The sequence below is a fragment of the Oreochromis aureus genome, linkage group 17 (assembly GCF_013358895.1).
Source record: "Oreochromis aureus strain Israel breed Guangdong linkage group 17, ZZ_aureus, whole genome shotgun sequence".
In the NCBI taxonomy this organism is placed as follows: domain Eukaryota; kingdom Metazoa; phylum Chordata; class Actinopteri; order Cichliformes; family Cichlidae; genus Oreochromis; species Oreochromis aureus.
Genome location: NC_052958.1, coordinates 14,344,701 through 14,372,535, shown reverse-complemented (window position 1 = coordinate 14,372,535; position 27,835 = coordinate 14,344,701). Strand labels below are relative to the sequence as shown.

The 27,835-nt window shown below is 39.2% G+C and overlaps 3 protein-coding genes across 4 annotated transcripts; 2 read left to right on the top strand and 1 right to left on the bottom strand.

Annotated features, from left to right (window-relative positions):
* Positions 1-3,589: 3,589 nt before the first annotated feature.
* dram1 (DNA-damage regulated autophagy modulator 1) lies at positions 3,590-11,054 on the top strand. Its single transcript, XM_031758411.2, has 7 exons — positions 3,590-3,968; positions 4,307-4,374; positions 4,585-4,727; positions 4,822-4,999; positions 6,376-6,434; positions 6,979-7,071; positions 7,180-11,054. The coding sequence occupies exons 1-7, from the start codon at positions 3,838-3,840 to the stop codon at positions 7,216-7,218; spliced, it is 711 nt and encodes a 236-aa protein (XP_031614271.1). The 5' UTR covers positions 3,590-3,837; the 3' UTR covers positions 7,219-11,054.
* washc3 (WASH complex subunit 3) lies at positions 9,658-15,948 on the bottom strand. The gene is made up of 7 exons (XM_031758431.2): positions 15,665-15,948; positions 14,472-14,570; positions 14,312-14,377; positions 14,084-14,215; positions 12,107-12,223; positions 11,961-12,025; positions 9,658-11,871 (listed from the first exon to the last, which is right to left on the bottom strand). The coding sequence occupies exons 1-7, from the start codon at positions 15,713-15,715 to the stop codon at positions 11,772-11,774; spliced, it is 630 nt and encodes a 209-aa protein (XP_031614291.1). The 5' UTR covers positions 15,716-15,948; the 3' UTR covers positions 9,658-11,771.
* Positions 15,949-16,809: 861 nt separating this feature from the next.
* On the top strand, positions 16,810-24,137 carry LOC116334767 (zinc finger protein 184-like). 2 transcript variants are annotated; one of them, XM_031758303.2, is made up of 9 exons: positions 16,810-16,944; positions 17,430-17,632; positions 17,721-17,822; positions 17,901-17,996; positions 18,072-18,182; positions 18,256-18,373; positions 20,544-21,315; positions 22,009-22,067; positions 22,149-24,137. In XM_031758303.2, the coding sequence occupies exons 1-9, from the start codon at positions 16,911-16,913 to the stop codon at positions 23,648-23,650; spliced, it is 2,997 nt and encodes a 998-aa protein (XP_031614163.1). In that variant the 5' UTR covers positions 16,810-16,910; the 3' UTR covers positions 23,651-24,137. The 2 variants fall into 2 exon arrangements, with proteins under 2 accessions (XP_031614163.1, XP_039457106.1); XM_039601172.1 differs by having other exon boundaries at positions 16,813-16,982.
* The last annotated feature ends 3,698 nt before the right edge of the window (positions 24,138-27,835 follow it).

The following is a 27,835-nucleotide window of genomic DNA, read 5'->3' as shown; positions in this document are numbered from 1 at the left end:
GAGACCAAGACCGGTCTTGAGACATCCAACTCTAGCAGCTGCCCAGGTTGGACTCTGACCTGAGGGTCTTCGCTGTGCGTTTTCTTGTCTCTTCTTCACTGATCTGTCTAACAAAGACTAGAAAGCCCAAAAGAGACAATTAGAAAAAAACCCAATCTGGTTATCAGTAATACATTAGCAGTACTACAACCTGATCACCTCCAGCTTAGGGTGCTCTAATTCATGGTAAAGGAGCCCAAACCAAGTACGGTGTGAAATGAACATACAGTACTTACAGAAGTTGGACATTTCTGTAGTTCTTTTTTGACCTCATAAAATACCCTAATAATCTAATAGAAATATTGGATGTATTTTTTATGCCGTAATTATTCAAATTAAAGCTTAAAAATCCTCAAATGATTTAACTTAACATCCACCAAATACAGAATACCTGAAAGCTTATCTTTTTTTTTACCAAAATGCACTAGAATTAAGTTTTTCGTGATTTTCAGTTGTTCAAATAAAATCAGTTTGTCCTTGATCATCATCACTGAACAACTGAATAATGTCATTTTATTATTGTTTATTATGTCATACTGTCATATGATTGAAAAGCCTCATGACTGTATTGCTGTTCATGCTACCACTTACAGTAAAAATGAAAATAAAAGTTTCTTCATAACACTGTATTGTGCAACTCCTGAAACCAGAATGTCAGCTTCCTTGGTGAAATCTCTGCTGCGTTTCAGTCATTTCTCCCTTTCCTATATTCATCCTGACAAAAGTTAAACCACATCATCATCATCATCATTATTATTGCCATAATACAAGATTCCACTGTAATGTAAAACAATGTAACAAAGGCAGAGGCTGGAGTTTGAGAACAACACTACAAACGTGAGACAGGAAGTAGGGATTTTTTGCAAAGTTTACTGACAGTTACGGGTTAGAAGGAAATGAATTGTGGAAACCGCATGTGGTCAAGAGAATTCTCCAGAGTCCCGTGACGAGTAAGGACGATGCAAAGCGAGGCAGTTTTCATCATGGTCAAATGATGGTCTTCATGGCAGGGACACAGCACATCACAGGTTGTTGCAGGAGTAGCTACTGAGAAATGTAAAAAGTTACAGTGGTTCCCACATGTGTCCCTTTAAATTTGGTGTCAGCCTCATATTATTATTAAAATTGCACTAAAGGAATGTATCAGATCTAAATGTAATATTAGTACACTTGAAATTATCTGACTACTAGCATGGAGGTTACGCAGGTGCCCTTTTTTCACCTCACCTGTAGGTGTCATGCTAGATCCAGGTGCTGCAAATGTTCCAGTAAACCATGTTTCCCTGGGAACATATGAATGCATACATTTAGCCTCCCAGCCTAACTGAGTAACAGAGGACAAAAGACCTTGGACAAGCAGGTAACCAAGAAGTTGGTGGTTACTGTGAGTGAAACCCAGAGTCTAGAAAAAATCAGGTCCAGACCTGAGTCCAACAGAGCATCTTTGGAGAGACCTGTGCACCAAGGCTGAACGCTCCAAGAAGAAAACAAACAAAAGAAATATGCGCCATGCACGTAGGATAATTCCCACAAAGAATTAAAAATAGAATTACTGCAAAGAAACCTTAAAATATGTTAATTACTTATATAACTACTGTGTTATATAACACAGTAGTTAAATTTGTATCTAGATGTGTTTGGCTGCTCAATGTAGGGAGTAAAAAATATAAAATATAAAGAAAATATGAGGAAGCACGAAATACCAGACCTACCAGACCTAACTTGCTTTACACTGCTGTCATTTATGCTGTAAATGTTGTCATGAAGACAACGTGGTTTCCCATAGAAACACCGAGTATACCTGGGAAAGAACTAGAAACTAAATCCAGTTCTTCGGCACACATAGAAGGAGGCATTTTAAGTGCTTTTCATTCCTTTGTGTCACGGATTGTGAAAAGATTCAAATGTAGATTTAAACATTTAACTGAAGGTTTTTTGCACTATTTGCAGTTGTTCAGAAATTTACTGGAACCGTGCGATTCACAACTGTTCTGTTCTCATGGGTTGTTGATTCAGTTAAGCAGTAATTGCTTTTACAGGAAAGGTTGGAGGTGAGTCTTCTCGGTTTTCACAGGCATAGCTGCATTGGGTACTCTTTTTTTTTGAAGGCCAGGGAGCTGGTAAGTATTTCTTTGTGTGTAGAGTGGACAGCGATGTTTCCCCAGAATGGAGAGGCAGGCGGGCACACAAAGATAAGATCAGCAGTCTAATGATCCAGCAAGGAAAGGGGAGGAGAACTGTTGGAACTGTAGATTAATATCAGTTGTGTGTGGAATCTGGAATCTGGCAGTTACAATTACTACTTGTATAAGGTAAGTACAGTTACATCTTGAACAAGCCCACACATGCATGTACACAACAGAGAGATAGAAAGAACGCAACCTGACAGGACGTAAGGATCATGACAAGTACTTCCACAAAACTACATAAGTGTCAAGAAGTCCCCAGCCACCACTCTTTTCTTTATATTTTGTTATGAAAATGGGAAATATGTGCAGGGATTTATTGAAACATCCAAACATACACGAAAATACGGTATACAAAAAAATTAGCTTGAAAGTCAATGTTTGATATGACCATCTGTATTCTTCAACACAAGCTTTGGTGTAATTTCTTGAAGTAATCTTCAGGAATAGTTCTCCAGGCCTCTTGAAGGACCTACAAAGCTCTTCTTTGGGTGTTTCTGCCTTTTCTTCTGTTCTCTGTCGAGATGATCCCACACTGCTTCAATAATGTAGAGCATTGAAGTTCAGGCTCTGAGGAGGCCAATCTGTGTGTTTGGGCTCACCGCCATGCTGACAGTGCTTTCAAAATGTTATTGAGTGGTGGATCAGAAAATGACAGTACTCGATGAGGCTTCAGCAGTAGGGCCGGAACTGAAGGGCCGGATGCATCTCTCAGGTCCACATTTTTATCTTTGGCATTTTTGATAGATTTGGCTAAAGAAATGGGAACAAATCATGTGTTTTATAACAAAGTACCTTAAGATACAATTTAAATTTGGTTCTTTGCTAAGTTGTCTGTTATGAGCAGATGAAACACTGGCCCATCTTTTGAATTAGGTATCTTTTTTATGCTTGAATCGTTCATACGTCAGTGTTCAGTGACCTAACAAAAAAACAAAACAAACAAAGTAAGAAATATCCCCCCTGAAAATGTTCAGGTAGGTAGACTGGACTGAAAATGAGTGTAGGAAAAAAACTTAGAGACATGTCCAGAAGGAAAAATACAAAGAAATGAGGGGCGGTTCAAGATTTTTGCACAGCTGTAAAATAAAAAACGCATAACAAGTCATAATGTATAATTCAAATACAGTTATTTTTACTTCATAAACGCAGGCAGCTATGCAGATTTTTCACTCTGTAAAGTCAAATCTGTTCATATAAATGTAGAACTGCTGCTCACTCTGCTGTGGAAACTCTGAGTATCACCTCCGGTTGAAGTCAAGTTAAAAGGCACTTCATTAGTTTGGTATTTTGTTGTGCGTGTGTGCGTGCGTGCGTGTGTGTGTGTGTTTTGACAAAGATAAAAAGGAAGAAGGAAGCTCTTGATCGCTTACTCGTCGGCCCCACGGGGGAGTAGCTCTGGGCTAGAGGTTACTGTACACTGTATATGCTGCTTACTGGCAAAGGCCAAGTTCATTGTTGCTCACACACCGCTGCGTGTGACTGTCGTTCGCAGACCACAGACGGCAGCTGACACCCCTGCTCCTACACCAGCGTTTCTTATCGCATGGCTCTGTTTACTCTGCGCATATATACGTGAGAGAAAATCTGAAGCTGAGCGCAAAAACTGGAGATGTATTGGTTCAAACAAGGTCTGTGCGCCCTGCCAGCATTCCTGGTCGTCTGGTCCTCCGCCACTTTCATTATTTGTTATATCATCGCGATTTACAGGCACGACGTCGACGTAATCTTCCCATACATAAGGTAAGTTTATTTGAAGAGCTCACACAAAGCAGCCTTTCTTTCGCACTCAACCTGATTCGGAGCCGTGGAAAAAGTTTCATGAGAAAACGTCTTAGTTTCGGTTTCTTCCGCGATCACAAACTCCAGCTGTGTGTAGCCTGCACATCTGTTTATTTTAGGAGACTAGCGCAAATCAGTTCTTTCACTTCGCTTTCAATAGAAGACTTTTATTTTAAGAAGAGGCAACTAAATGTTTGATATTGTACAAAACACAGACACACAACCCACGTTGTCTCGTATAACCCGAAGTCTGGACTGAAAATCTGCACGAGTCTTTATTCTTTTTCTTTTCTTTCCAGCGACACGGGTGTCAGCCCCCCAGAAAGCTGCATTTTTGGTCTGATGACTTTTATTTCTGCATGTGCAGGTATTTGAAATTCCAGTGTGAACATCTGCAGTGTCATCTCTGTGAACTGACTCTTTTTAGGCAACTCTGGGCTTTCCCTAAGGAGGAAGCATGCTTTCCAAAGATGCTTCTCACATTTCCCCTTTATTAAGAAAATGAAAGTATAATTCATGGACTAGGGTAAATGTGTAGGTTTGCACACTCTGGTGACTCTCTGTGTTTTTTGCCTAGGTGTGGGCACAATTTATGCCAGATACAAGCACGTGGAATTGCTGAGGGAGGACGCCACTAATGTGAGCGCAAGCCTCAACAAAGCAACGCTTTGGCTTGGTGTGATCTCATGTTTTGGCATGTGCATTGTTGCTACTTTCCAAGTATGTACTCACATTAAAATCACATTTAACACATCACAACTAATTCAGTGTAATTACAAGTGGTGCCTTTTCCTTTCTTTTTTCTTGATTGCAGGAAACAGTACTGCAAATAGTCCATGATATTGGAGCAATACTGTTTTTTGTCGGTGGCATTGTGTACATTATCCTCCAGTGTGTTATATCATTTCGAGCCTATCCATATGGGTCCTCCAAGAATGTGTTTTGTGCGCGGGTCGCCATCGCCTCCCTTGCTGCTGTGGCATTTATACCCAGTATCCTTTATGAGTGTTCAAATGTCTGTGTGATTTAACTTTGTGATGATGATAACGATGATGAAGATTTTATATATCAGGACATAGAAAAATAAGCCATCTGGTCCTTTTTAGGTTTGAAAATTATTTAAGTACAAGTTTAGATGAACAATAATATGTGACATATTATACTGTCATTATTTATTTCAACAAAAACTAAGCTGAAATGCAGAAGCAGTGTAGTACTGAAACTTTTTTACTAGTCCCTCACATCGTTGTGGAGGAATTTTGGCTCGCTCTTCTTTACCACATTGCTTCAATGCATTTGAAAATGTGAGCATTCATTAATGGACAGCTCTCTTAACTCTTTATCCCTTAAAAGCCTACTTGGAGTAACCCTTGAAGCGCTTTTCTGAACTGGTTTCTGTCATGTTTCAGGCCTGCGTACAGAACAAAATGACTGAGTTTGCCCAAGTGCCCAGGTCTGCGTCTACAAAACTAGCCAAATCATCACCTCTCCACCACTGTGCTTGACAGTTGGTACGAGGTGTTTGTACTGACATGCTTTGCTGATATTCAATGTGACAATCTGTATCATTGTTACAGATTGTCACATTGTGTTAACACACCTGAATGCTCAAGACTAGAAAAACGCCAACACGTCTGCTTTTGTAGAGGCACTCACACCTGCCGATGACCAGTTATTCATTAACGTTTGATATTAGCACCTGGCTGCTACTTACCATTATGTACAACCTTAGTTGTACATAATATGCATTATAAATAACAGCCAAGGGTTTAAAAATGATTGAGAGACTGGGCAGCTGTTATGTGAAACAGCAAGTTGTTATAACGATTAAGAGCCACCACTGAACAGAGTCTATCCCCTGTGCTTTTAAGCCTGGATTAGGACTTATTTAAGAGCAGCTGGTTCATAGGCCTCAGTGCTCTGGTAGGATTGTAGGGTTTTAAAAGTGTGGCACCAAACCCTTGAGACTTAAAACCAAGTAAGAGAATTTTAAACATTATACTGAAATGGAGTGGAAACCAGTCTAAGTAGGGCAAGTGTGGGTGTAATGTGTTCACGTCGTTTCTTTCCCGTCAAAAGGCGAGCAGCTGCATTTCGAAAAGCTTGCAGGCGATAAAGTAAAGACTGATCAGAGCCAACATATAAAGAGTGTCAGTAATCTAAATAAGAAGTAATAAAAGCAAAGTCAAGCTGTATTTACATAATTTTAACCCCTGCTGAGGACCTTTTATTACAAACTGATATATAAACCCTTTTTTTAACTTTATTTTTCTCTTGGCTATATGTCAATATGTACATGTACGACCTGCAGAATATTATGATTTGTGTCATTGCCTGTATCGACTATTTTCCTTAATGGATAACTCAGCTGTCATCTGTGCATTTTACGTGAAACAAACGGAGCTGCACAGACAAAAGCATGACGAGGTAGGCCACAGTGTGTCAGCACATTGCATCAGATCACAGGACAGATCAGGAACAAAAGTTATAGCATAAAGTGTCAATATGTGGGGAATGTTTTTTTTGGGGGGTTAATAGATAGATCCAACAAACATTCCCCAACATGTCAGTGATGATTTTTGTTAAATTTACTATCGGAATTAAATGGAAGTGTGTGCATAACACAAACCTCTCACTGCCATGAGTCAGCTAAAAGAAGCAGAAACCTTTTGTGGAAGTTAAGTGAGTCTGAAAAGAAGCAGCAGAGAAAAACAAATGGTGATGCAAATAATGTTCAAACACCGATATCAGATAACACGTGAGAACTGTTTACTGTTGCCATTGTCCATTGTTCATCTGTGCTGTCTAAATGTGAGAAGTTGTGCAAAAAAAGAAATCTAACAGTAAACTAGTGGAAGTATATTTGACATCACTGGTCAGGAACATTCCAACATTTATAGACCAAAAATTATAATAATTATTATTAGATGCATAGAATTTGCTGATTTAAGCGTCTCTTTCCATCGTGCAGGACTATCCCTTCCATGTAGCCAGTGCAGTATGCGAGTGGATTGTTGCCTTTACCTTTGTCTTCTTCTTCTTCACATACATTCATGATTTCAAGGTCAGTATCTCACTATCAAACACAGTATATAGTTTTTTTTAATATATATTTATTCTTTTTTTATTCATGATTTTTCTAAAATCCTTCTCTCTTTTTATTCTCCTACAGTTCTTTACCTTACGGGTGAAAGCAGAACTTGAGGATTAGTCTTCGAACATTTTGGGCCAGAAACATTAAGATAAATATAAGTACTTACATTTTATGTATGTATCTCTATTCCCGTCCAATTTCCCCTGGCTGAAATTTTGGTAGTATACAGTAGATACTTAAAAATATATGTATTTATGCATTTTGGTACAACCGGCTGTCTGTCAGTTGTGACAGATGGAAAAACTATGCAAATACTTATCATTATGTTGTTTTTACACAAACTATTTTCAAGTGTACTTAATGTTGCCTGTTTACTTTGCACTTTGGTGTTGCCACACCAGCATGACGCATTCTGTGAGAGCTCCGACTTTACATAGGAGAAGTTCATCACACAGTAAGCACATGATCGGTGCACTCGGGGCTAAATGACAATACCACTCAGACCACTCAGTATGTCTGTGGCTACTTGGCAGTCTGACCTGTCTTTGACTGACAGTAAATGTGTACTAGTTGTTGGTTTTGTGCAGAGGTTTATGAATTCCCAGTTTTACTGGATGACCACATTATTGCAACATCAAATTAAGGAGGAAAAACTCCTGCTGTGGATGCTCAGATTCAGTTTTGGTTTCGGTATTTGAATCTGTCCACTCCACATTGTTGACTCATGAAAAGTCCAACATGGTGTTTCTGACTGACATGAGTTACTGTATACTGTTCACATTCTCAGTCGTACTAGCTGACACTCCGATATCATCTGCGGTGCAGCTACAAATGTAGATTTTCATACAGGCAATGGAAATTATGCTACTTTTTAGTAGTAATTATACAATATGAACCGAAAGTAAAGCTGGAATTCTGGAGGTTCATTCAATAGGGCTTCTGGCTGGTTTTTCACTTGTAACCTTACATCGTATGGTTTTAATCTAGGCAGAAGTTTCTGGTACCAAGTATGGATCTTGTACCTAGTAAGAAAAAGATATTTTGTCAAGTGTGTAAAGTAAGAGTCATGGATCATTATAGGTGAGCAGGCTGACTTTAAAGTAAGGATGTCAAACTTTAGACAACTTTGATCTTAAATGAGCTGGACCAGTGAAATTATAAAAGATAAATATGTAAAATCATAGAAAAGCTTTTGGTAATTTATTACCCAGACAGTCTTTGTCCAGTCCGCTGTCAAAAGCTTAAATTTATATAGACGACAGTGAAAAAACAGGAACTTGCTGTCATCTATTAATTACTTTGGCGTAGTAGGTCTGACAAGCTCAAAAACATATCAGAATACAGTTAAAAGTACAAAGTCTATGCACTCCATCACATTTTCCAGACCTGCAGAGTGGCAAATTGGAGTCTTTGCCAGGCCGATTCTGGCCCCAGGCCTTATGTTTGACACCCCACACATAAAGGGTGTTGGACTACACCCATCTTCAAAAAACTGATTTTAGCAGATGGGTGGGGTGAGACGTTTGTGGCATTGAGGCTAGTGTAATCTGGCGTAATTTATTTATTCACTTTTAGATGTTTAGAGAAGATGGACCCCAAAATTGAGAACCACCGTTTTAGCCAAAAATCAGCAAAGTAAAATGACTGGGAGACTAGAAAAGGGCTGTAAAACTCTGAGAAAAATGTGGGATTTAGAGATTGCTACATAAAAGGAACAAGGGAAGATATTAACAAACTGGAAGGCTACTTGAAAGTTTCATTACCTTTAATCTCTCAGACAGAGAGATACATGCAAGACATGCGAGCTGAGAAAAGTGGTCAAGTTTAAGCAGAGCAGCAGGCACATACTTCTGCTGAACTGCTCTCGACAGCTTCAATAAACGTACTGTACATTGAAGAAAAGGATCCTGCGCAGTGATGTATGCAGGTTGTAACCATTTCACTACAGGCACTGTTTTTATAAAAGGGAAACTTTTTATTTTTGTGTTTTTTTTTCTGAACTACTTTTGTACTTTTGCTTATAAAATGATGTACAGCACAGATTGCAATGCACAGCTGAGCTGAAAAATAAAAGCACATATTTGAAAAAAGAAAAGAAAACAAAGTGTACGAGTGTTTATTAAAGACAGAATCACAGATCCAGCAGGGTGCTTTTTCAGTTAAGTACAACTCCACACTTATCTCACTACAATTTAGCGTCCGTTGAAGGACATCTTATCCCTGACCGCGATGACATGATAGCCCCTCTTTCTCAGGGTACAAGCATTCTCAGGCTTGTACCCACAAGTTTTGAGTCACATAATGACGAAGAGTCTCACTTCCCACCAACAACAATCACCACAAACAAGAGTAAAGTTCACACATCACCTGCAGAGTTAGAGCATGACTCTACAAAACCAGATGAAGATCAAGAGGCATGTCATTGGACTGACTGGCTATAGAATTTATTAGTATTCAGTGTCTTAATAGTTATTCATTTCTCTGTATCAAACATAAAAACTTAAGCAGCTTTGGGAAATGAACATTTTTCAAAGAATTTGCAACAAATAACAAAAAAGAAATTATTAGATTGAACTAAATGGTTAAAAGTGCACTAGGCAGTGCTGCAGATACGGATTTAAAGTCTTGATAAAGAATATTTTAGTCTGAACAGCATCCTGTTTTTCCATCAAGGTTACACAATCATCACGAGGATCTTTCAGTATCAAGTGACACCAGGTCCCATATGATCAAAAAGATTACTGCCCAAGTCTTACCACTAATGGTGAATAAATCATTTCTGAATAATATGGCAAATATTAGCTACTTTTGCTCATAATTAGCAAGTGTTTATATTGTGACGTCTCCGAAAGAAGGCGCTATACTACATTTAATTTATGTAATGGATAATCATCTTTTTACCTCCATCTATTTAAAAAAAAATACAAAATAAAAATCATACCTATACCTTATACAGAATTAGGAAATTATTTGTAATACGTGAGCCTGATTAGCAGCTGCAGAGCAACTTTTCCTTTGTGTGTTGATGCAGATATGACAGGCTCCATGAATGCAGATCAGTCATAGGTTTCTCACTGAGCCTCTGTCCTCCTCCAAGTACGACATGTTGCTGGCTCTGCCTGTAATGGCTGTGTAAACACAGACCTGAGGGCAGCTCGAAAGGCAAGCACACAAGAGCTGACAGCTGGCTGATGAACGCATCACCTGGTACAATCAGGAAGTCATATTCAGGAGTGTAATACAAACCTTAGGTCAGAGGGTTAAGCACTTTAGAGTGAAAACAAAAAGCATTTATAGTATAACACGTTTAAGAAGAGTTAATTTTCCCCATTTAAACCACAGATCAGATCAGTTCATACTTCTGCTTTTATTTAGAGTGGATAAATAACAAAACCAGGAGAAGTTTTTTCTTTTTGTTTTGCCACAGGTCTGATCTCTTTGATAATGAAAAAAAAAAAAATACACCATGTCACTACTGTGATGTATATCCAAGTTCAGTTGCTACACTGGACTCTCCTTTATTATTACATTTCACCAGGCATGGTGAAGACTATGCTGTATATAGTATAGGATGTAAATGTTATATAGTCTTTGTTTTAGAACTGTTACGCATTTACTTCTGTCTAATTTAAAAATAATTAAACAACAGTACAATTTTTTTAAAATAGAGAGAAAAGCATTTCAAGATCCAAGATTTAATTTACCCCTGAATGCAAATGAACATATCCAACATTCAAAATACCAACATACGTTTTCTTTCTATTTTACCTGAAATCTGCAAGAAAAATGCAAAACTATGATGGTGTACTGGTTTATTGTGCATCCACACCAAATGCAAATGACATAAGTTCATGCGGAGGTGAATTCTATGGAAGCTCGTTTTTGCCACTCAAAAAAAAACCTTTTTTAAATTTCACAAGTCCGAGTTATCAATGGAAAAAAAAAAAAAAAAATCAGTGGCAGTAACAAGCTTCCATAGAATTGATGTGAGCTGAGGGGAGTAGTTAAAATATTTCAACTTTACCAAAAAGTTCACTTCATGCTACATGACCTCAGATTCTCCTCAGTGCCAATAAGAAATAAAAGACAAACTTGAGGTAATCTCGAGCCGTATAGTTGAACTTTGCTTTGAAACAGAGACAGGAAAAAGGAGAAGGTTTAGATAAACATGAGTACATTTTTTGGACATTATGTTAAGTTCTAAATTAATGGACTGTAACTTGAGCTGTATTCTTTGCAGTTGGTGTGAACACAACATTTCAGAGATTAGACATTAGTGATTAGTCAGTGGTGCAACAACCACAGAAGACCTCTATGTGATATGGTTTGGTTTTGTTAAAACACTTGCTACTGTCATCTTCTGACTGCTGCTTATATGATTAAGAGAAAAAAATGATTTCCTCCACTTGAAAAGTAATTTATGAGGAAAAAAAAAATCATTATTTTTCAAAAATAAAGGTCACTGACTGACCAAACAGGAGAACCAGTTCAGCTCTTTTAAACTGAATCTACAGTCACTCAATTTGGATTTCCTGTTTCAGGCACCTGCATTCACACCACCTCCTTCGTAGCCCTTAAGAGGTACCTCATACTTCCTCGCTACGGGCCTAAAGCAGCGCAGACGGCGATGGATGAGGAAACTTTGCAGTGTTGAGCACAAATGAGCAATCTCAGTCACTAAAAGATGATTCGCTATCAGAGCTGCTGCCGGCAGCGTCTTGGTCCTCCGAGGTCTTCGTTCCTCCGTCGGGCACGGGGGCATCAGGTGTGCTGTGGTCAACAGAGAACAAGTCACATATTGTTTGTCAGTTTATTAGAAAACTGGTAATAACCAGAACAGTATTTTAAAAAACACTCACTCAAGCAGGTTGGGATCCAAACCCTCCATGACCATTTTAGTCCGTATGGCCATCACCGGAACCCCCTGTGGCACATTAAACATCACACTGAGGCACAGAACTAAACCGGGACGCAGGTAACCACAGCAGCAGTAATAACAACTCACCACTTGAACCATTTTCAGGTATCGGGCATAGCGTGGGTCTTTGGCCACCGTCATGACGTTCTCTGCAGCCACTTCTGCTTTTTGCGTCGCTGAAGCTTCTGGTGTGGTCTGAGCAGGCTGCAACATGAGACATGCACAGAAACGAAGGCAGAGTGCAGTGGTTTAGATGACAGCAGATATCCTGACAGGTTTTACATTTTCATAGTTTAAGATATGTTTTTAAATCAGGTGATACAATTTTGGAAGTACCTGGAAACATACAAATTTCATCACTTTGTTTAGGGGCGTAGTGCTATGTGTTTATTTCTTACAGGGACCACGTACTAAGTATATTAATCACATTAAAGGAAAAGATGCTTTGTATTAGATTAAGCTACTAGTGTCCATCTGCAGGCCCTGGGTAATTAAAAACCAGTGAAATATCCAAATGACACATCCGCACACGATGAAATACCCAATAAATATGTGCATAGACACACACATAATACAAAATAAACACAGTATAAAAATATTCCACATAAAAAAAATTAAATTCTGCAAAAACAAAAAGAAAATTATAATGAAATTAACGCTCAAAATCCTTTTTTTATCCAAATCATGAGAGGAGATTCTGTGCAAATCTGCAAATCCTTTGGAAGCAAATTCCAAGCTTTATTTGCTCTGTAAGAGAAGGTAGACTGTAAAAAAGCGGTGCCTTGCTCAAGCATGCTACAGTGCCCCCTTGTGGTGGACCCGATCGCTCTGCAAATTTGCTCAGAGCACTTGATAACTTTTTGAATGGTGAATGCTAACTTAACAGCAACTTGCTCAAAGACATTACAATGTACATACAACATTCCCAGCAACACCATCATACACAAATGGAAAAATCATTGATGAATACACTAAACAGCAACAGTCCTAATATGGAGCCCTGTGGCACCTCATAGTACAGGATTTCAGTGATGATATTTAGTTTAAATAAATCTTCCCCTGTCAGACCATCTCCTTTGGCATTCAGTCATTCATCACACCTTTCTCTACTTAAACAGGTCCTTTTTCCCCTTTTCCAGAGATTTGTTGCCCTCTCTGTCTCATCTATTCTCTTTTGTGTAGAATAACACATGAAGTGTTAACTGTAAAAAGATGAATGTTTTGTCTTTAAATAAAAAAAGTTTGACTTTTCCAAAACATGTTTCTGCAAATGCTTCACAATAAGAGAAATGAAAGCCTGTAAAAGTTTTCTGTTTGAGGTCCTCTTTGCAAGGGATCTTTCAAATAACATTTATTCTCTTTTCATCATCTCATTTACCCTAAACTATTTTCATGTGGCTCTTTTTTAAAGGTGCTTCACTGGTAGATATAAATCATACAAGTGGGAGATTCCTGCTTTGAAGTTCTTTCATTTTCACTTCAGTAACAGAGGTGGAGATCATCAAAACCACTAACATTTGACAAATTAGATTCCCAAAAAGAAAGAACAACAAAGTTTCACTTGTCTTCAACAATTCCAACTACTTCAGTTTTTTCTCTTTACTGGCTCTCTTGCATTAAAAGAACTACTCTGGAAACAGCTGAACTTCAGCCAGATAAAGCTCCATGGAAATATTCCCTTTCTTCATCTAGAGGAAGAAAAATAAAAACACATGTGGTGGGACATCATCACACTGTAGTCAAAACAGTGGAAAACTTTACTTGAACGTCTGTACAACAAATACAAAAGACTGAGTTACCCTGAGAGTCAAGAGAAAAGCTGCTCTGGCTCCCATCATGTCAAAAATACATTAGAGAAGCCTCTTTCAATGTGGGGTTGTCAAGTTGAAAATGGACTAAACAGGTCAGATATTAAGTTCTAATTAGGTGGTCTTGGGGGTGCTTTGAAACGTTTGTCTGCTCACAGGTTTATTTTTAAAACTGTCAAAAAAAAAATCCTCGACTTTGCAGTTCAGCGAAGCTTGATGGAGCTATGTTTCCATGTGTACGAGTTTGTGTATGTACCTCTCCTTGAGGCGCTGCTACTGGACCATCGATTTGGCTCTGATTGGGTATGATGGGTCCATTGGCCTGTGCAGTCTGCTGCTGACCGAGTCCTTCGATGGTGACGTCCTCCAGTCCAGGAATGGAAGACAACTACACAGAGCACAATATTGCTCCATAAATATCAAGCAAATTGGCATGAAATTAAGATAATGTTGCACTGCAGCCTTCAGAGGCTTCAGAACTCACCTTGGCCTCCAAAATGCACAGGCTGGTTTCTATCTGCTGTATGCGAAGAGATATGTTTGCAAGTTTCTGTGGGAAGACGTTATACAACAGTTCAGGATTTAAGTGTTACAGAGATTTTTTTGTTTCATGACGAGAGCAGAAGAAACAAAGATAAACAAACCTCTTCACACACTGTGGAAAAGCGGTTAAGGAAGCGGACTGTGTGTGCAACAAACTGATTGAGATAGGCAACAATTTTTCTCTGTTGGATCGCAGGAACCTGAAGGAAACACAGGAAAAGGAATTTAAGGTAGAAGGATCATAAGTGTAATATAACAAGGAAATGAAACAACTCCCAGTCCAATCTCCCCTTAAAGCAACTTCTCCTCCCTAGGCTGCATACGTTTCCCCTACTCCTTTTAGGTGTCGGCACAGCAGATCATTCACCTCCACTTCACCCTGCCCTGAAAATCACCCTCCTTCACTTCATCCATGAACCTCCTCTGTGGTCTTTCCCCTTTTCCTCCTGCCTGGCAGCTCCATGTTTAACACCCTTTGTCCAATATATCCCTCCTCTGCACATCCAAACCATGTCCGCCTTGTCTCCAGGTCCACCCTGATCACTCCCAATGAAAATCTGAACATCTTCATCTTTTTAACAACTTTAGTAGTGCTGTCTCCAAACGATATATATGCCATTTCATATTTTATTGTTATGTTTTGCTTTCTTTTTATGTTCTCATTTTCTGTCTTTTATGACCTTTTAACCAGTTTTTTGGTAAAGCATCTTGCTTTTAAATGTGATGCAAAAATATTTTTTTATTATTCTTGTGAAAAAAATATAATTAGAACAAGTTTAACATGCTGACAGTCATTCACAGGCAACTTCAAATGCTGAATGCAAAATATACCACTTACATTTCACAAGAGGAAAATAGCATTTTAGATTAGCTAATATTACCCAGAACGGTTAATAAAATAAAAAGCATCCCTTCCCGAAAAACAGTTACTTATACAGATGACAGACATTTTCACTTCGTAGATTTATTTTAAACAAAACTGTTTTAAAAAGATTAGCGTAAGTATATCTCTTTGCAAAGGTTAAATCTGTTACCCTGGAAGATCAAGTGTAGAAACAACATCTATTCACTTCAAAACAAAATCACACATTTATCAGGGAAATTGAACTACAAGAGCTTGTGACAGTCATATCTGTTAATGACTTACAAGCTATAGGCTTCTATCACCGATAAACAGCCTTTGTGTTATCTTACTTTTTAAACAAAACATATGTCAAGCAGCTCTGCTTGTGCCTGCTTTCATTTCCTCACCAGCTACTCAAATAGCTATGTTAGCTAACTAGTCAACGCCAACCTTGGTAAGGTCGACTCCAGAGCCCACGATGGGCAGCCCGTCCTCGTCCATGTTGGATCGCTGAAGATTAAAGTGCACTTTCAAATTCAGCAGCAAGAAATTTCACCGCAAAAACGACCGAAAACGGGTTATTAAAACATTTGCATATGTGAAACGGTTCACGTGACTCTGGGCTGCGTGATCACGTCCTGACGTCACCAACTGCGTAGCACAAGGCTGCCTTTTATTTCGAAGTCGTGCTTCAAAAACCCTCGAGCCTGTATTTTTTTTAACCCTGTATTTTTTCTTGTACCCCGCTTTATCTGAATTATATGCACTATTATATGACTTCAACCGCCATGTTTGTATTTTTCTGTAAATTGTTTGTGTTTAAATAAAGTTAAGAGGGGGTGGTGGGTTGGGTGTTACTTCAAAGTAAAAGTTGAACTCTTGCTCCATTCGGTGCTACTTGTAATTTAGCCATAAAAATACTATTGTTGTATATCATTTGCATTTATTTATTTATTTATTTATTTATTTATAGGTTTTTGAAAACAAAAATAATGAACAGATGATAGGAGGCAAGCAAAACAATGAACTCAAACAATGAGGTCTTCATTATCAAATAATGTTCATGCTTTTTAAATTTAAAAAAAACTCAGTTAAAAGAATACTTGGAGTTATATTGTTGCTAATTTTAATTCTTTAAATCTTGCTTTGTTGGATAGGAGATATATTTACTTTATTACAATCTACTGTTGTTTTTTACATGGACATGAATATCGTGGTACTGATTGCCAAGAACAAGGGTGATGTGTGTAATTACTGAGGGATAAGGCTGATGTGCCAAACCGTGACGCTATGAGAAGGAATTCTTCAAGCTAGGTTAAGAAGAGAGGTGATGATCAGTAAGCAGCAGTATAGCTCCCCTATGAGCTCCATGCTGGGAAAAATATGCAGATGCAATGTTTACTTTGAGAGGGACTTAATTTTAATTGATGTAACAATGGAAACACAAAATTTTTAGGATTTTTAGGATTAGGAAAGTCTGTCCTATCTTGTCTTCCAACTAAAAACAAAACTGTAAGAAATTAATGTCAGCGAGACAAGTCGCCTGTCAACTTTGTTACTTTTATTTTGAAAAGCGGAAGCGGAGTGTAAGCGTTGAGGAAACGGTGCTTGCGTAAGAACAGCGCATGTTAGCTGCTAACTAAAACAATACATCTCAACACCTAATTTTCGACGCCACGAGAGGCGCAGTGCACCCATGGAGGTTCTCGACTCTGCAGAGAAAACAAGCGGTGGGTACAGTGGCAATCTGAACCAGCTGCGATATAAAGTAAGCTTTGTCTATGCCAGTTACACAGTTAGCGGGTGCCGTCTATTTAAAGGAATCGTGATATGCACACGCTGTCAAACTTAAGCTTTAGCATAAAAAAATCAATCAATTATTTTCTGATTTTTTTATTATTCTGTCAAGTATTATGCTTAATGTATTATCTAAACCATAGCTGATGATATATTTGAAGAATCGAAATTTAAAACTCCTTTTATTAAGGGTTGTCCAGCAGTTATTCGGGTTCCCAAGCTTGTGGCTGTTTAAATACAGGGCAAAAAATACATATGTGTCATTGCTTTACCTGAGAAAATTATTGTCTTAGTAATATATGAGCAGCACTGAATTAAATGAATAACATATATGTATTGTTATAATGTGAGTTCTGGAGTTTAAAGCTGATTGCTGCCCTCTAAAGACCATTTGTTACATTACACCTTTATGTTTTAGATCCAAGCCTGTCTCTCTCATCCCTCCAACTCCTGGTGCCACCTCTGCAGCTTCTGTCTGCCTCCATGTGGCAGCTGGTGAAGCAGAAAGATGTGATGAGCTACCAGAAGCTGCAGGAGTTCGTGTTCACAGTGACAGAGGCGATTCCCGGTCTGATCAGCCACAGGCAGAGAGCCCAGCTCATCCTCGGACTCAGAGCGAGGGTGAGGAGGTAGTCTGGCTGGCATGCCATCCATGTATGTTTATTTTGCTGCATTGCTTCTGTAAAAACTCAGTTTATTGATATTTCAGTTGATACTGGAGCTTTGCAAAGGCTCGACACGTGGTTCTGTTGATTCTCAAGCAATCCAGAGCCATTTGGACAGACTACCAGTAACCTCTGAAAACACAGATGTAAGTACGTTAAAGAGAAGCGGATAAAATAAAGTGTGCCCAGTACCTTTTTCAACATATCACTTTAATTTGTTGCAGTATAGAGATGCAGAGGTGAAAACAACAGAGTCTACTTTTGTCGCTCTGGTTCAAAGTCTGCTGAAAGATCCAATTGAGAGGGCATATTTTTTTCAGGTAGGACATATTTTAGTATTTCATATCTTTGCTTGAAAATGCTCAGAATAAAAATAACATCTAATTATCTTACAGGAAGTGTTTCCAGTGGAATACGGTCCACAGTATGACTCAGCACTAAATATGTTATTATGGGATCTGCTCTCCAAGCTGGAAAAGTTGCTTCCAGTACCAGACCTAAAGCAGGTATTCAGTCAGATAACATAAGTGTTTCAGGTGATTTTCAGCAGGTTATATTAACACCGTGCTGTGATTACAGACTGTAGCCTGGCTGGACTCAGCTCCTTCTGTTTTGGAGGAATGCATTCAGCTGTCAACTGAAGATCTGAGCTTTATCTACCAGCACTACAAAAGTTCAGGACTACTGAAAATGGCATGTAAGTAGAGCTGCAGCAGTTTTCACAATCAACAAAACTATGAAGCAAGATGTTGCATCATTATAGTTGGGTTAAAAAGTCAGATTTAAAGTTGCATAATTAGTTCTCACTTCTTAATATTTCAAGATCAGTGGAAAAATTCATAGCAACAGGTTTGTAGTGTCATAGTAATACACTTTATCAGAACTTTCTGAGATATAATGCTTATCTTAATCAGGCCCTGTGATATATTAAAGACCTAATAGTATCATATTAACCTAATGAGGTTTTTTCCCTCTCTCTGCGGGCTTACTTATGGTTCCTAGAGTTTTTAGAGGTAGAACAGGAGGTAGAACCTTCGGCTATTAAGCCCCTCTTCTGTGGAACCAGCTCCCGGTTTGGATTCTGGAGACAGACACCCCCTCTTCTTTTAAGATTAGGCCTAAAACTTTACTTTTTGATAAAACTTATAGTTAGAGCTGGATCAGGTGACTCTGAATCCTCCCTTAGGCCTTGATTTTACTCTGTTATGGACAGGAACAGCTAAAGCACCAACAGCCGAGCAGTCATTCCTGTTTTACTTATTAAAAGCCCACTTGAAGTCCACCTGGTATGCATGCACAGTTGGTGCATTTCAATGTAATTTCCCGCAGAAAAGTCAGCACACTCCCAAAAACTAGGCAGGCATGCAGACATCTCCATGTGACCCTCAGGATCACTATTTGATGACCAGATTATGTCAAATAGACCCTAGTGGACTGATTGTGATGCAATAGGCTTAGACTGGTTTGCTTTCTGTCCTGCTTTCCTCCATTCACCCCCAACTGTGACAGCAGTGACAGCACCTCCCTCAGCCTGGTTCTGCGGGATTTTCATCTTGTTAAACACATTTTTTTTTCTTCCAAAGTCCTCATAGGTGGTTTCGTGATTGTCAGTTTTCTTTCTAATATTGGAGGGTTTTTCAATCACAATATAAAGCACCTTGAGGCGACTGAATTGGCGTTATATGAATAAAATTGAATTGAATTATCTAACCTCTAAACACCCACCAAATCTCCAGCAAACCATTTGGGGTTAGGTGATGTTTCACTCACATGCTAAACAAGCAAATTTCCAGAAACTGGAATTTGTTATTTTTCAAATGAAGTCTCCTTCGTACATTTTGGCCTTGCAGTTATTCATTGATGGGATTTTCCATTTGGTTTTTCCAAACAGGGAAAATTCCACGAAGAGAGGTGAATATTAACTCAACCTTAACTCAAAGTGGGATACGGGTGACCTGATGGCTGTTAAGTGACAAAGCTATTTTAGTGACATTTCCTAATATAATAAATTATATTTTTAATCTTATTTAATTTTATTTTAATATTTTTTTATGCCAAAAGAAAGGAAAAAAAAAACGCAATTTGTATAAACAAAACTACATTTATTTAATCCTCTTTTTGTTTGCCATGTTTAAGTGAATTGTGTATTACAGTATGTTAACATAATTTTGACACCAAAATATAGAGGTGCTTGTGACTTCCTAATGCTTTTATTAGCAAACTTTAAATTACAGTTCCTGAGATTATACCTAGGTGACCTCTCAGGTTCAATGTTTTGAAGAGAAGGTTTGAGAGAAAAGGTTGAATTGGCTTGGAAATGCAATCAAAAATATTACTTCACATATAAATGAACTCAGTCATTCCATATTCTATTGTATATATTTATGTTTTAGACTGATACCACAAAATGATAGTGTAACCAGGCTTTAACCTACTGTGATTCCCACATATTTGTAACAGGTCAACTAAATGTTTAATAACAGATATAATAGATGTTGATGTGTTCATCACACCTAAATAAATTTTTTTGTATTATAGACATGTGTATGTGTGTGTACTATTATTAGTATACACTTTATACTCTTACTTCCTGGTACCTGAGCCTGTTTCTGATGGAGGTTTCTTCTTTTTAAAAGGGAGTTTTTCCTTCCCACTTCCCACTGTTGCCACATGTTTGCTTGTTTGCTCATAGGGTGTTGCCTAATTGCTGGAACCTTGGCTATATTATTGTAGTGTCTTTACTTTACAGTATAAAGCACCTTGAAGCATCTATTGTAGTTATTTGGTGCTATATAAATAAAAAATGAATTGAGAGAGATTTTGTTCACATATGTCATGAAGTACTTCTGTCTCTCTCTTTTTTACAGACGGTCCTTCTTCCACTGCTGGTAACTCCATCATGTCTGCATTATCAATCCCTCCCTCACAAAAGACAAACGTATCAGTTGGACTGGACTCCATCCATAACTACGCTAATGTATTGAACCCCGTCACTTTAGTGGGAACCGACCAGTACAGCGTGGTCACCGTTTACACTGAAGTGGAAGTCGGAGCAGCTGAGGTGGATGAGCAAATGATGGAGTCGGCTGCAGTTCAAGTTCAGACGGATTTCTATGAAGAGGAGATAGTGGCTGTAAGTGCTGATAGCGCTGGCGACGAAGAGGCTCCTGCTGTGAGGGCTGAAGAAACGAGTGAGACTGTGGATGTAGCGAAAGCTTTGGAGACTTTGACGAGAACCTTTGCATTAAGGGGGCAAGACGTACTTACAGAAAAGAACAACCAGTCATCCATAAATGACGATCTTGAATCAGGAAAGGGAACAGATGAAGGAAAAAGCCATGAAGGGCATGAAATAAGTGACCAAGTGACTAAAGGGAAAAGGGAAGTCATTGCAGAAGAAGTGACAGATGAGTTCCAGCTTGGAGGCATAGAGAGAAATATATGCGCAGACCCGAAAGATAATTCATTTTCTGCTCAAGAAATGGCAGAAATCCAGACTGAAATGTCGGAAGCGCAGGAGTCTGACACGTCAGTAAGCATGCGCAGATCCACACGTCTGCAACTAAAGACTTCGCCGAGTTGGAACGAGACGTGTAAAATAAAAAGGACAGCAAGAGAAAATCCTGAAGAACCAAACATGTACAAAAGCATTATTTTTATTCCAAATATATTTACTAGAAATGTACACCTTATTAGAATAACAAAAAATTTCAGATTAATTTGGTTATGTTGATCTTGGGTATAACTATTATAATCTAAAGATGCACTTTTTAATTGATGCAGGAATAGGAATAAGGAATATGATTAAAATAATAGAAGAAAACAGGTCATTACTGTCATGTCTGGTTGGTAAATGTGAAGCTACAGCCAGCATCCTTGAGCACTTGCTCTGAATCAGTGCAAATGTAAAAAAAATAAAAATACAAAAATCTGCCCGTCAACACTGCTAAAGCTCACTAATGAACATGTTATAGGCTGAACGATTGCTTGGTTTTAACGTCTTTGTGCTGACTGGAGCATATTTACTATACAGATAAAAAGCAAGAATTTGGTGTACTTGTGCACCCAATTCTTTAAAAGCTCAAAATTACCATGATATTAATCCCTATTATGAGTGCATATAAACTGACCACAGCTGTATTCCAGGACAAGATGACAGACTAATACTTTGTAGGGATTTTTGTGTACTATGTACTTTATGTATTTAAGCATTTTGATTAAACATTTATGGTTTCCTGCTACACTTTCTTCTACTTGTTCATATCACAAAAATGTGAAAAGTCAGAGAGAGTTCCCTTTAAATATTGTGACACAGTGTTTTGATTTCTCCAGAAGCACTGCTGAGGGATCAGCTGCCCCATCTGTGATAGCCATCAAAGGATCTGACAAAGGTGATGTGATGTCAAGAAGAAAACAATGTTGAACTTCTTAAATAAATCCACTCATGTATCTGTTCCTTTATTTTAATGCAGGAGATGCAGACGAGATGACATCTATCATCTTCACCTGCTCGCAGTGTCCTTTCCATAACTCGGATGAAAACAGTCCTCCACACTTCCACATGCAGAGCGTTCGCAAAGAAGCATACAGGACTCTGTCGGGAGTTAAATTTACACCATCCCCCTCCAGCACAGATGAAATATTTACATCTATTAAACTTTTTCCCAGAGGAAGCTCTGGGGAGAGAAAAGCAGAGCAGCGAGAGCAAAGCAGAGAGAGTGTTTCTCAGTTGCACGGCCGTCAGAGATCGCTCACATGCGAAACGTGCGGTAAGACGTTCACCCGGACGTCGGATGTCAGGAGACACCAGCTCACTCACACGGGAGAGAGACCGTTTCACTGCTCGCAGTGTGACCGAACCTTCCAGCACTCGTGGGATCTGGCGAAGCACGAGAGCAAACATCATGGCGTAGCCATCTCCTTCACCTGCCAGGTATGCAGGAGCTCCTTCGCCAACTTGAGGGCGTTGACTGTCCACCATAAAAAGTCTCACTCGCAGGAGAGCCAGCTGCCTCAAATGTGCTCCATCTGCAGTCAGAGTTTCCCTACTTCATCTGAGCTGCTGGAGCACAGGAAGTCCCACGTCACTGCTAAACGCTACATCTGCCAGCAGTGCGGCGAAGGCTTCGACACCCTGCTCGCACGCTCTCAGCACAGGCAGATGCATCAGGTGAAGCGTCAGTTTAAATGTCCACATTGTGAGAAGACGTACACTCGGAGGTCTGACGTTAAGAGGCATCTGGCCACCCACACTGGGGAGCGACCCTACCAGTGCAACCAGTGCAGCAAACGGTTCTCGCTGCGCTTCATGCTCATCAAACACCTCCGTGTTCACACGGGTGAGCGCCCTTTCCAGTGCTCCCACTGCCCAAAGAGGTTCACCCTGGTGTCTGTGCTGGCCAGACATGAGAGGATGCACACCGGGGAGAAACCCTTCCTCTGTTCTCAGTGCGGGAAAGGCTTTTTGTCACAGGGCGAGCTCTCAAAACATCACAGGTCACACGTGGACGACAGGCCGTACTCCTGCCCTCAGTGCGGGAAGCGCTTTAAGAGCAAGAAAACACAGCAAGAGCACATCGTCTCGCACACCGGGGCCCGCCCCTACCCCTGCACTTACTGCGGGAAGGGCTTCACCAAACCCTACGCCCTCACCAGACACAACCTGATCCACACAGGAGAGAGGCCATTCCCCTGTGGACACTGTGAGAAGTCCTTCCTCACCCTCAGCGAGGCTCAGTTGCATCAGAGAATCCACACGGGGGAACGCCCGTATCCCTGCGACACATGCGAGCTGAAGTTCAAGAGCTCGTCCGAGCTGGCACGACACAAACGCAGCCATTCTGGCTTAAAGCGGGTGAAGCCGCGCTGCGAGCGGTGCATGATGACATTCGCTTCTAAGGCCAAACTGAAAAAACACATGGAGACACATAGGGACGAAGGAGACACAGTGCAGTCTGTAGAGACCAAGGAATGAAACTTGTAACAGAAACTCTCAGAGGTTAAATAAGTAGGGTGGGGAAAAAGAAGGAATATTTTGTTTAGATGTTTAGATTTATATAATTGGAGAAAATATATGTTATGCAGATCAGGAGCGAAACAGGCCCTCAGCTTGTCAGTAAATTTGATTTTTTTTTTTAAATAGTTTCCGCTTTTTATATTGGCAGTTTTACTCTTTTCACTTCACAACAAGGAAATCATATTCAAAATACTCTCAAATGGAAGATGAACAAAAACTGCTCCTGTAGTGGACTTTTTCACTGCGTGTACTGTCTTTTTCCTTCTCTGTGCATTGCAATAGTGCATTGCACTATTGCCCACCTATAAATGAAAACAAAGATACTACCAGCAGGTAGTAAACAAAGGAAAAACATGATTTTCTAGATCCAATTTCTAGACTTCTTGGAGAACTCTGTCATCATACTTTAAAATGAGCATCATGCAATAAATGCTCCTTTTATGATGTGTGTAATGTTTCTTTTTTTGCTGAGAAAGTGTTGTATGTTGGATTGCATTCAACTTTAAGGCCAAACCAGGCGACTTCAAAGGGTTACAGAGTTCAGTCTTGTGATGAGTAACAATGACAGGAAATCAGAGGTTGATATCTCTGCAGCTACTGAATGCATTATTGTGAAATGTGGTCAGACATGCACATCCTCCCCTCAGGACTATTTATAATAACTGTACAGAAACAGGTTTTCTGTCACCGCCATTGCCTTCATCTGTAGTGATAATTCTGCTCTTTAGTAAGTCTTAGCACTTTGTTGTGGTAAGTTTCTTCCATTTAGGCCTTAATAATTTAAGACGATAAAACACCTGAACATACACAACCTGCAAAATGCATAGACGGATTATGAAAGTTTAGGGTCTCTGGGCACCTGTATGTAAACGTCCACTCATCCCACAGAGAAGCTGAAAACCATGCAGTTTTGGTAGTTTTGTCTCACCAAATAGATATTTTACTGATGTTCTACAACATTTTGTCTCATTACAGTCATGTTTTATCCTATGTTGGATCTTTGCGTATCATTTTGATTGTTTTTTTAATCTCTTTACCTTTTTGTGTCTCAGTTTTTGTTTCATATTTCATTTTGCACCACTGATCATAAATGCACCCTCTCCAACTTTTTTTTCTTTCGAAAACTTGCTTGACATTTGGAGCTGCTGAGGTGACCTTGAAAAATTATTCTGCATGTCAGGTGATGTGTCTTCTTTATTTCTGTCAGCAGTTCACATAAAAACCAAATGACTCACTGATCTGATGGTTATGGTGTTACAAAGGTGATAAACATAACCTAATTTCCTTCACACAGCTCCAGCTGTCTGTGGTAAAAAACAGTCTGTCCCCTTCATTTTCTGGTAGAGTTCCTCATACACTAACTGAGAACTAATGGTGTTCTGTGTCTATTTTAAAACATTGGAAAATTCTCCATAATTTCATGTGAATTTTCTGCTATGGTACCAGGCTGTTGTGAAGTTTGTGAGGATGTTCTCTGCATCAATGCAGTCCAGAAGAACTCTTAAGAACACGATAATCTCAGACTGTGAACCGCCTCCATGCATGTAGCCTCTTTGTTGCTGTGGGTGTAATGGGTGGGTTGCTCCATATACAGCTGCAGAGGTTGCCACAAATTAAGTAGCGTGGCAAAAACCTGATCCCTCCCATAAATCTGATTGGTCCTCCGGTGCACCAAGAAAAAACTATGCTGTCATATCAATGCAATAAGTGGATAATGACATTGTCATGGTCCCTGTTTTTGAGCTTCTGGGATATTTGGGGTTTCCTGGTTTAGTATTTTTGCCTCTATATTGTGTATTATTAAGTCTTCTGGTTATAGTGTTATATTTATTTTCCTGGGCTTATGATGAATCCTGTTTTCTGTGCTGATAGTTGATAGGAATACCTTTTGGTATTCCTCTTCTATTTTTTTAGTCTTGTCTCTGTCTGTCTTAACTTCTGTCTTTGTGTCAAGTTTGCATATGTTAGTGCTGGTCTCAATATTAGTGTCTTCCTGTTTTATTTTGATAGGCCTATGTGCACCGTGTTCCATTTTGCTTCCCCTGTCTCTTTAGTCTGTAATTAGTGTAAGCTTTATTCCTTCCCGTTCCCTCGTTACCCTCGGTGTATATATTGTCTGAGACTTCCCTCGCTCTTTGTTGTGTTCTCCCTCTAGCTGTGTGCTGTTTGTTCTGTGTTTCTTCCCAGCTGCCCAGTTGTTTCCTAGTTTCTGCCTGATCTAAGTTTTGGGTTTTGTTCCCTAAATTATAGAAATTAAGATGCTGTTAAGTTCATGTTTAGTCTCTAGTTTAGTCTCTTCAGTACTTTCTTTTGGGTCCATTGCCTACCGACTAGACAGCCAGCCCATGACAGATTACTCAATATGGTTTCAAGGTCAAATCTGGTGCTCACAATGAAGGTTAAAGTCAAACGCTTAGTCTACCTAGGTACTCATGTCCCCCGAGGCCTAGTATATTATTGTGACACAGAAGATGGTCCATACAAAAAATTTGGGTAATATAAAGTTTTTATTGATTTTGACCTTGACCTTTGACCAATTTTCCCAAAATTAAATCAGTGTCGTATCTACCGTCACACAAAATTTGACAATGATATCTTGAAAACTGTTGATGTTCGACTGTGAACAGACAGACAGACAAACAAACTGAACTGACTACATACTCCCTCCCTTCGTGGGGAGAAAAAGCATGTTCAAAAGGAGAACTGTACTTTATTACATGATATGATATTACTATATTAGTACCATTTATCTTTCTTTTGATTTTTTTTATTTGACTCTTTTTTGGTTTTGATTCTTTTCTTCTTCTTTTTTCCTTTCTCTCTTTTCCCACGTCTTGATGCATGCTCAACCATCCAGGTAAGTAAATCCCAAAAGGATCATTCTATTCATCTGGATGTAGCGTTTTCAGTGGGAGAAACTTCTTCAGTCTCAGCTGACTGCAGGTTTCCCCAATCTTAGAAACAGGACGCTTACACAATAACTCAACCTAGCCCACTCAGTGAACAATGGTCTGTGAGGTCAGTTCCTTTATCATTAAAATGCAAATTGTCATGTCCATTGATCAAGCAGAGTCACATTATAAGGTTATAAAAGTGATCATAATTAACTTTGTATAAGTGATTCTAAATAAACTAAATTTAGAAATTGTTTACGTAACACTCTAAGAGAGGTTATTTAATACTGAAGTTGGGGTGAGGCTACTCCAATCAGCACTGGCTAGGCTTCACCTGTATGATTATAGTGACTGACCTGGAACTTTCTTCCTTGTATGTGGTGTTGTCGTCCTTTAGCAATGGCATATATAATGCTTACTTTGTGGTCCAGACCATCCAAAAAGCTTCACTAGTGGTGATGAGTGAAATTCTAGCACTACTTAGCAGTATGTGTGTCTGTGCCTCGCACCGCTGAAGATTGCTAGCATTAGCTGATATTATAGCACTCCATTTTTGTTCATTCTGAGAATATGGTTTAAAGTCTTTTGAGAAAAAAGTCCAAACGTGGAGATTAAACCTGATGTTCTAAGTCAAACAACTGCCATGGGTGCTATACGCTCTACAAAATGCCTCATGTAGATGAATTTGTGAAACAACTTGATTAGCCAACTTAGTTAATGTTAGCAATGTACATTTTGCAGTCTTTAGGTTTCTGTTGCCATACCTCCCCTGTGTTCCGCGCTTCACATTTAGACACTCATGTCTTCATGTTTTATCTCGTTTGGTCCTACTTTTCTCCTGTTTTGTTCTTATATCTGTTTCTCTCCCTGCCCCAGTGTGAAGCATGTGTGTCTTAGTCTTCTTCTCAGTGTGTTTTCTGTTTTATCGTGTTAGTCCCTTGCCCTGTGTTTATTCCCCTGTGTTTCCACTTCCCTAATCACCCTCATGTGAATATATAGTGTCAGTTTTCCTTTGTCCTTTAGTGCTTTGTCTGTCTGGCTCCTTCTATGTTCCAGGTTTTAGGTTTTTCTATGTTCCTTATGTACCACACCCTTAGTGTTTAATTTCACCCAGTTGAAGTTAGTTGCTCTAGTCTCAGCTTACCTTTTGTTAAGATTCAGTTTCAAGCCTCTGTTTGTCTGCATTTGGGAGTCAAATTTTCGGTCCTCATCCTCACTCCACACAATTTGCGCACCCATACCATGACAA

What these genes read in the sequence shown, in the direction of transcription:
- dram1 (XM_031758411.2), top strand. Translation starts at nt 3,838, where the DNA reads ATGTATTGGTTCAAACAAGGTCTGTGCGCCCTGCCAGCATTCCTGGTC. An exon ending in GTAATCTTCCCATACATAAG is followed by an intron (nt 3,969 to 4,306) that starts GTAAGTTTATTT and finishes TTTTCTTTCCAG; the next exon opens with CGACACGGGTGTCAGCCCCC. An exon ending in GCATTGTTGCTACTTTCCAA is followed by an intron (nt 4,728 to 4,821) that starts GTATGTACTCAC and finishes TCTTGATTGCAG; the next exon opens with GAAACAGTACTGCAAATAGT.
- washc3 (XM_031758431.2), bottom strand. Translation starts at nt 15,715, where the DNA reads ATGGACGAGGACGGGCTGCCCATCGTGGGCTCTGGAGTCGACCTTACC. An exon ending in TTTCCACAGTGTGTGAAGAG is followed by an intron (nt 14,378 to 14,471) that starts GTTTGTTTATCT and finishes GTCTTCCCACAG; the next exon opens with AAACTTGCAAACATATCTCT. An exon ending in TGTGCATTTTGGAGGCCAAG is followed by an intron (nt 14,216 to 14,311) that starts GTGAGTTCTGAA and finishes TGCTCTGTGTAG; the next exon opens with TTGTCTTCCATTCCTGGACT.
- LOC116334767 (XM_031758303.2), top strand. Translation starts at nt 16,911, where the DNA reads ATGGAGGTTCTCGACTCTGCAGAGAAAACAAGCG. An exon ending in TCCTCGGACTCAGAGCGAGG is followed by an intron (nt 17,633 to 17,720) that starts GTGAGGAGGTAG and finishes TTGATATTTCAG; the next exon opens with TTGATACTGGAGCTTTGCAA. An exon ending in CATCAAAGGATCTGACAAAG is followed by an intron (nt 22,068 to 22,148) that starts GTGATGTGATGT and finishes ATTTTAATGCAG; the next exon opens with GAGATGCAGACGAGATGACA.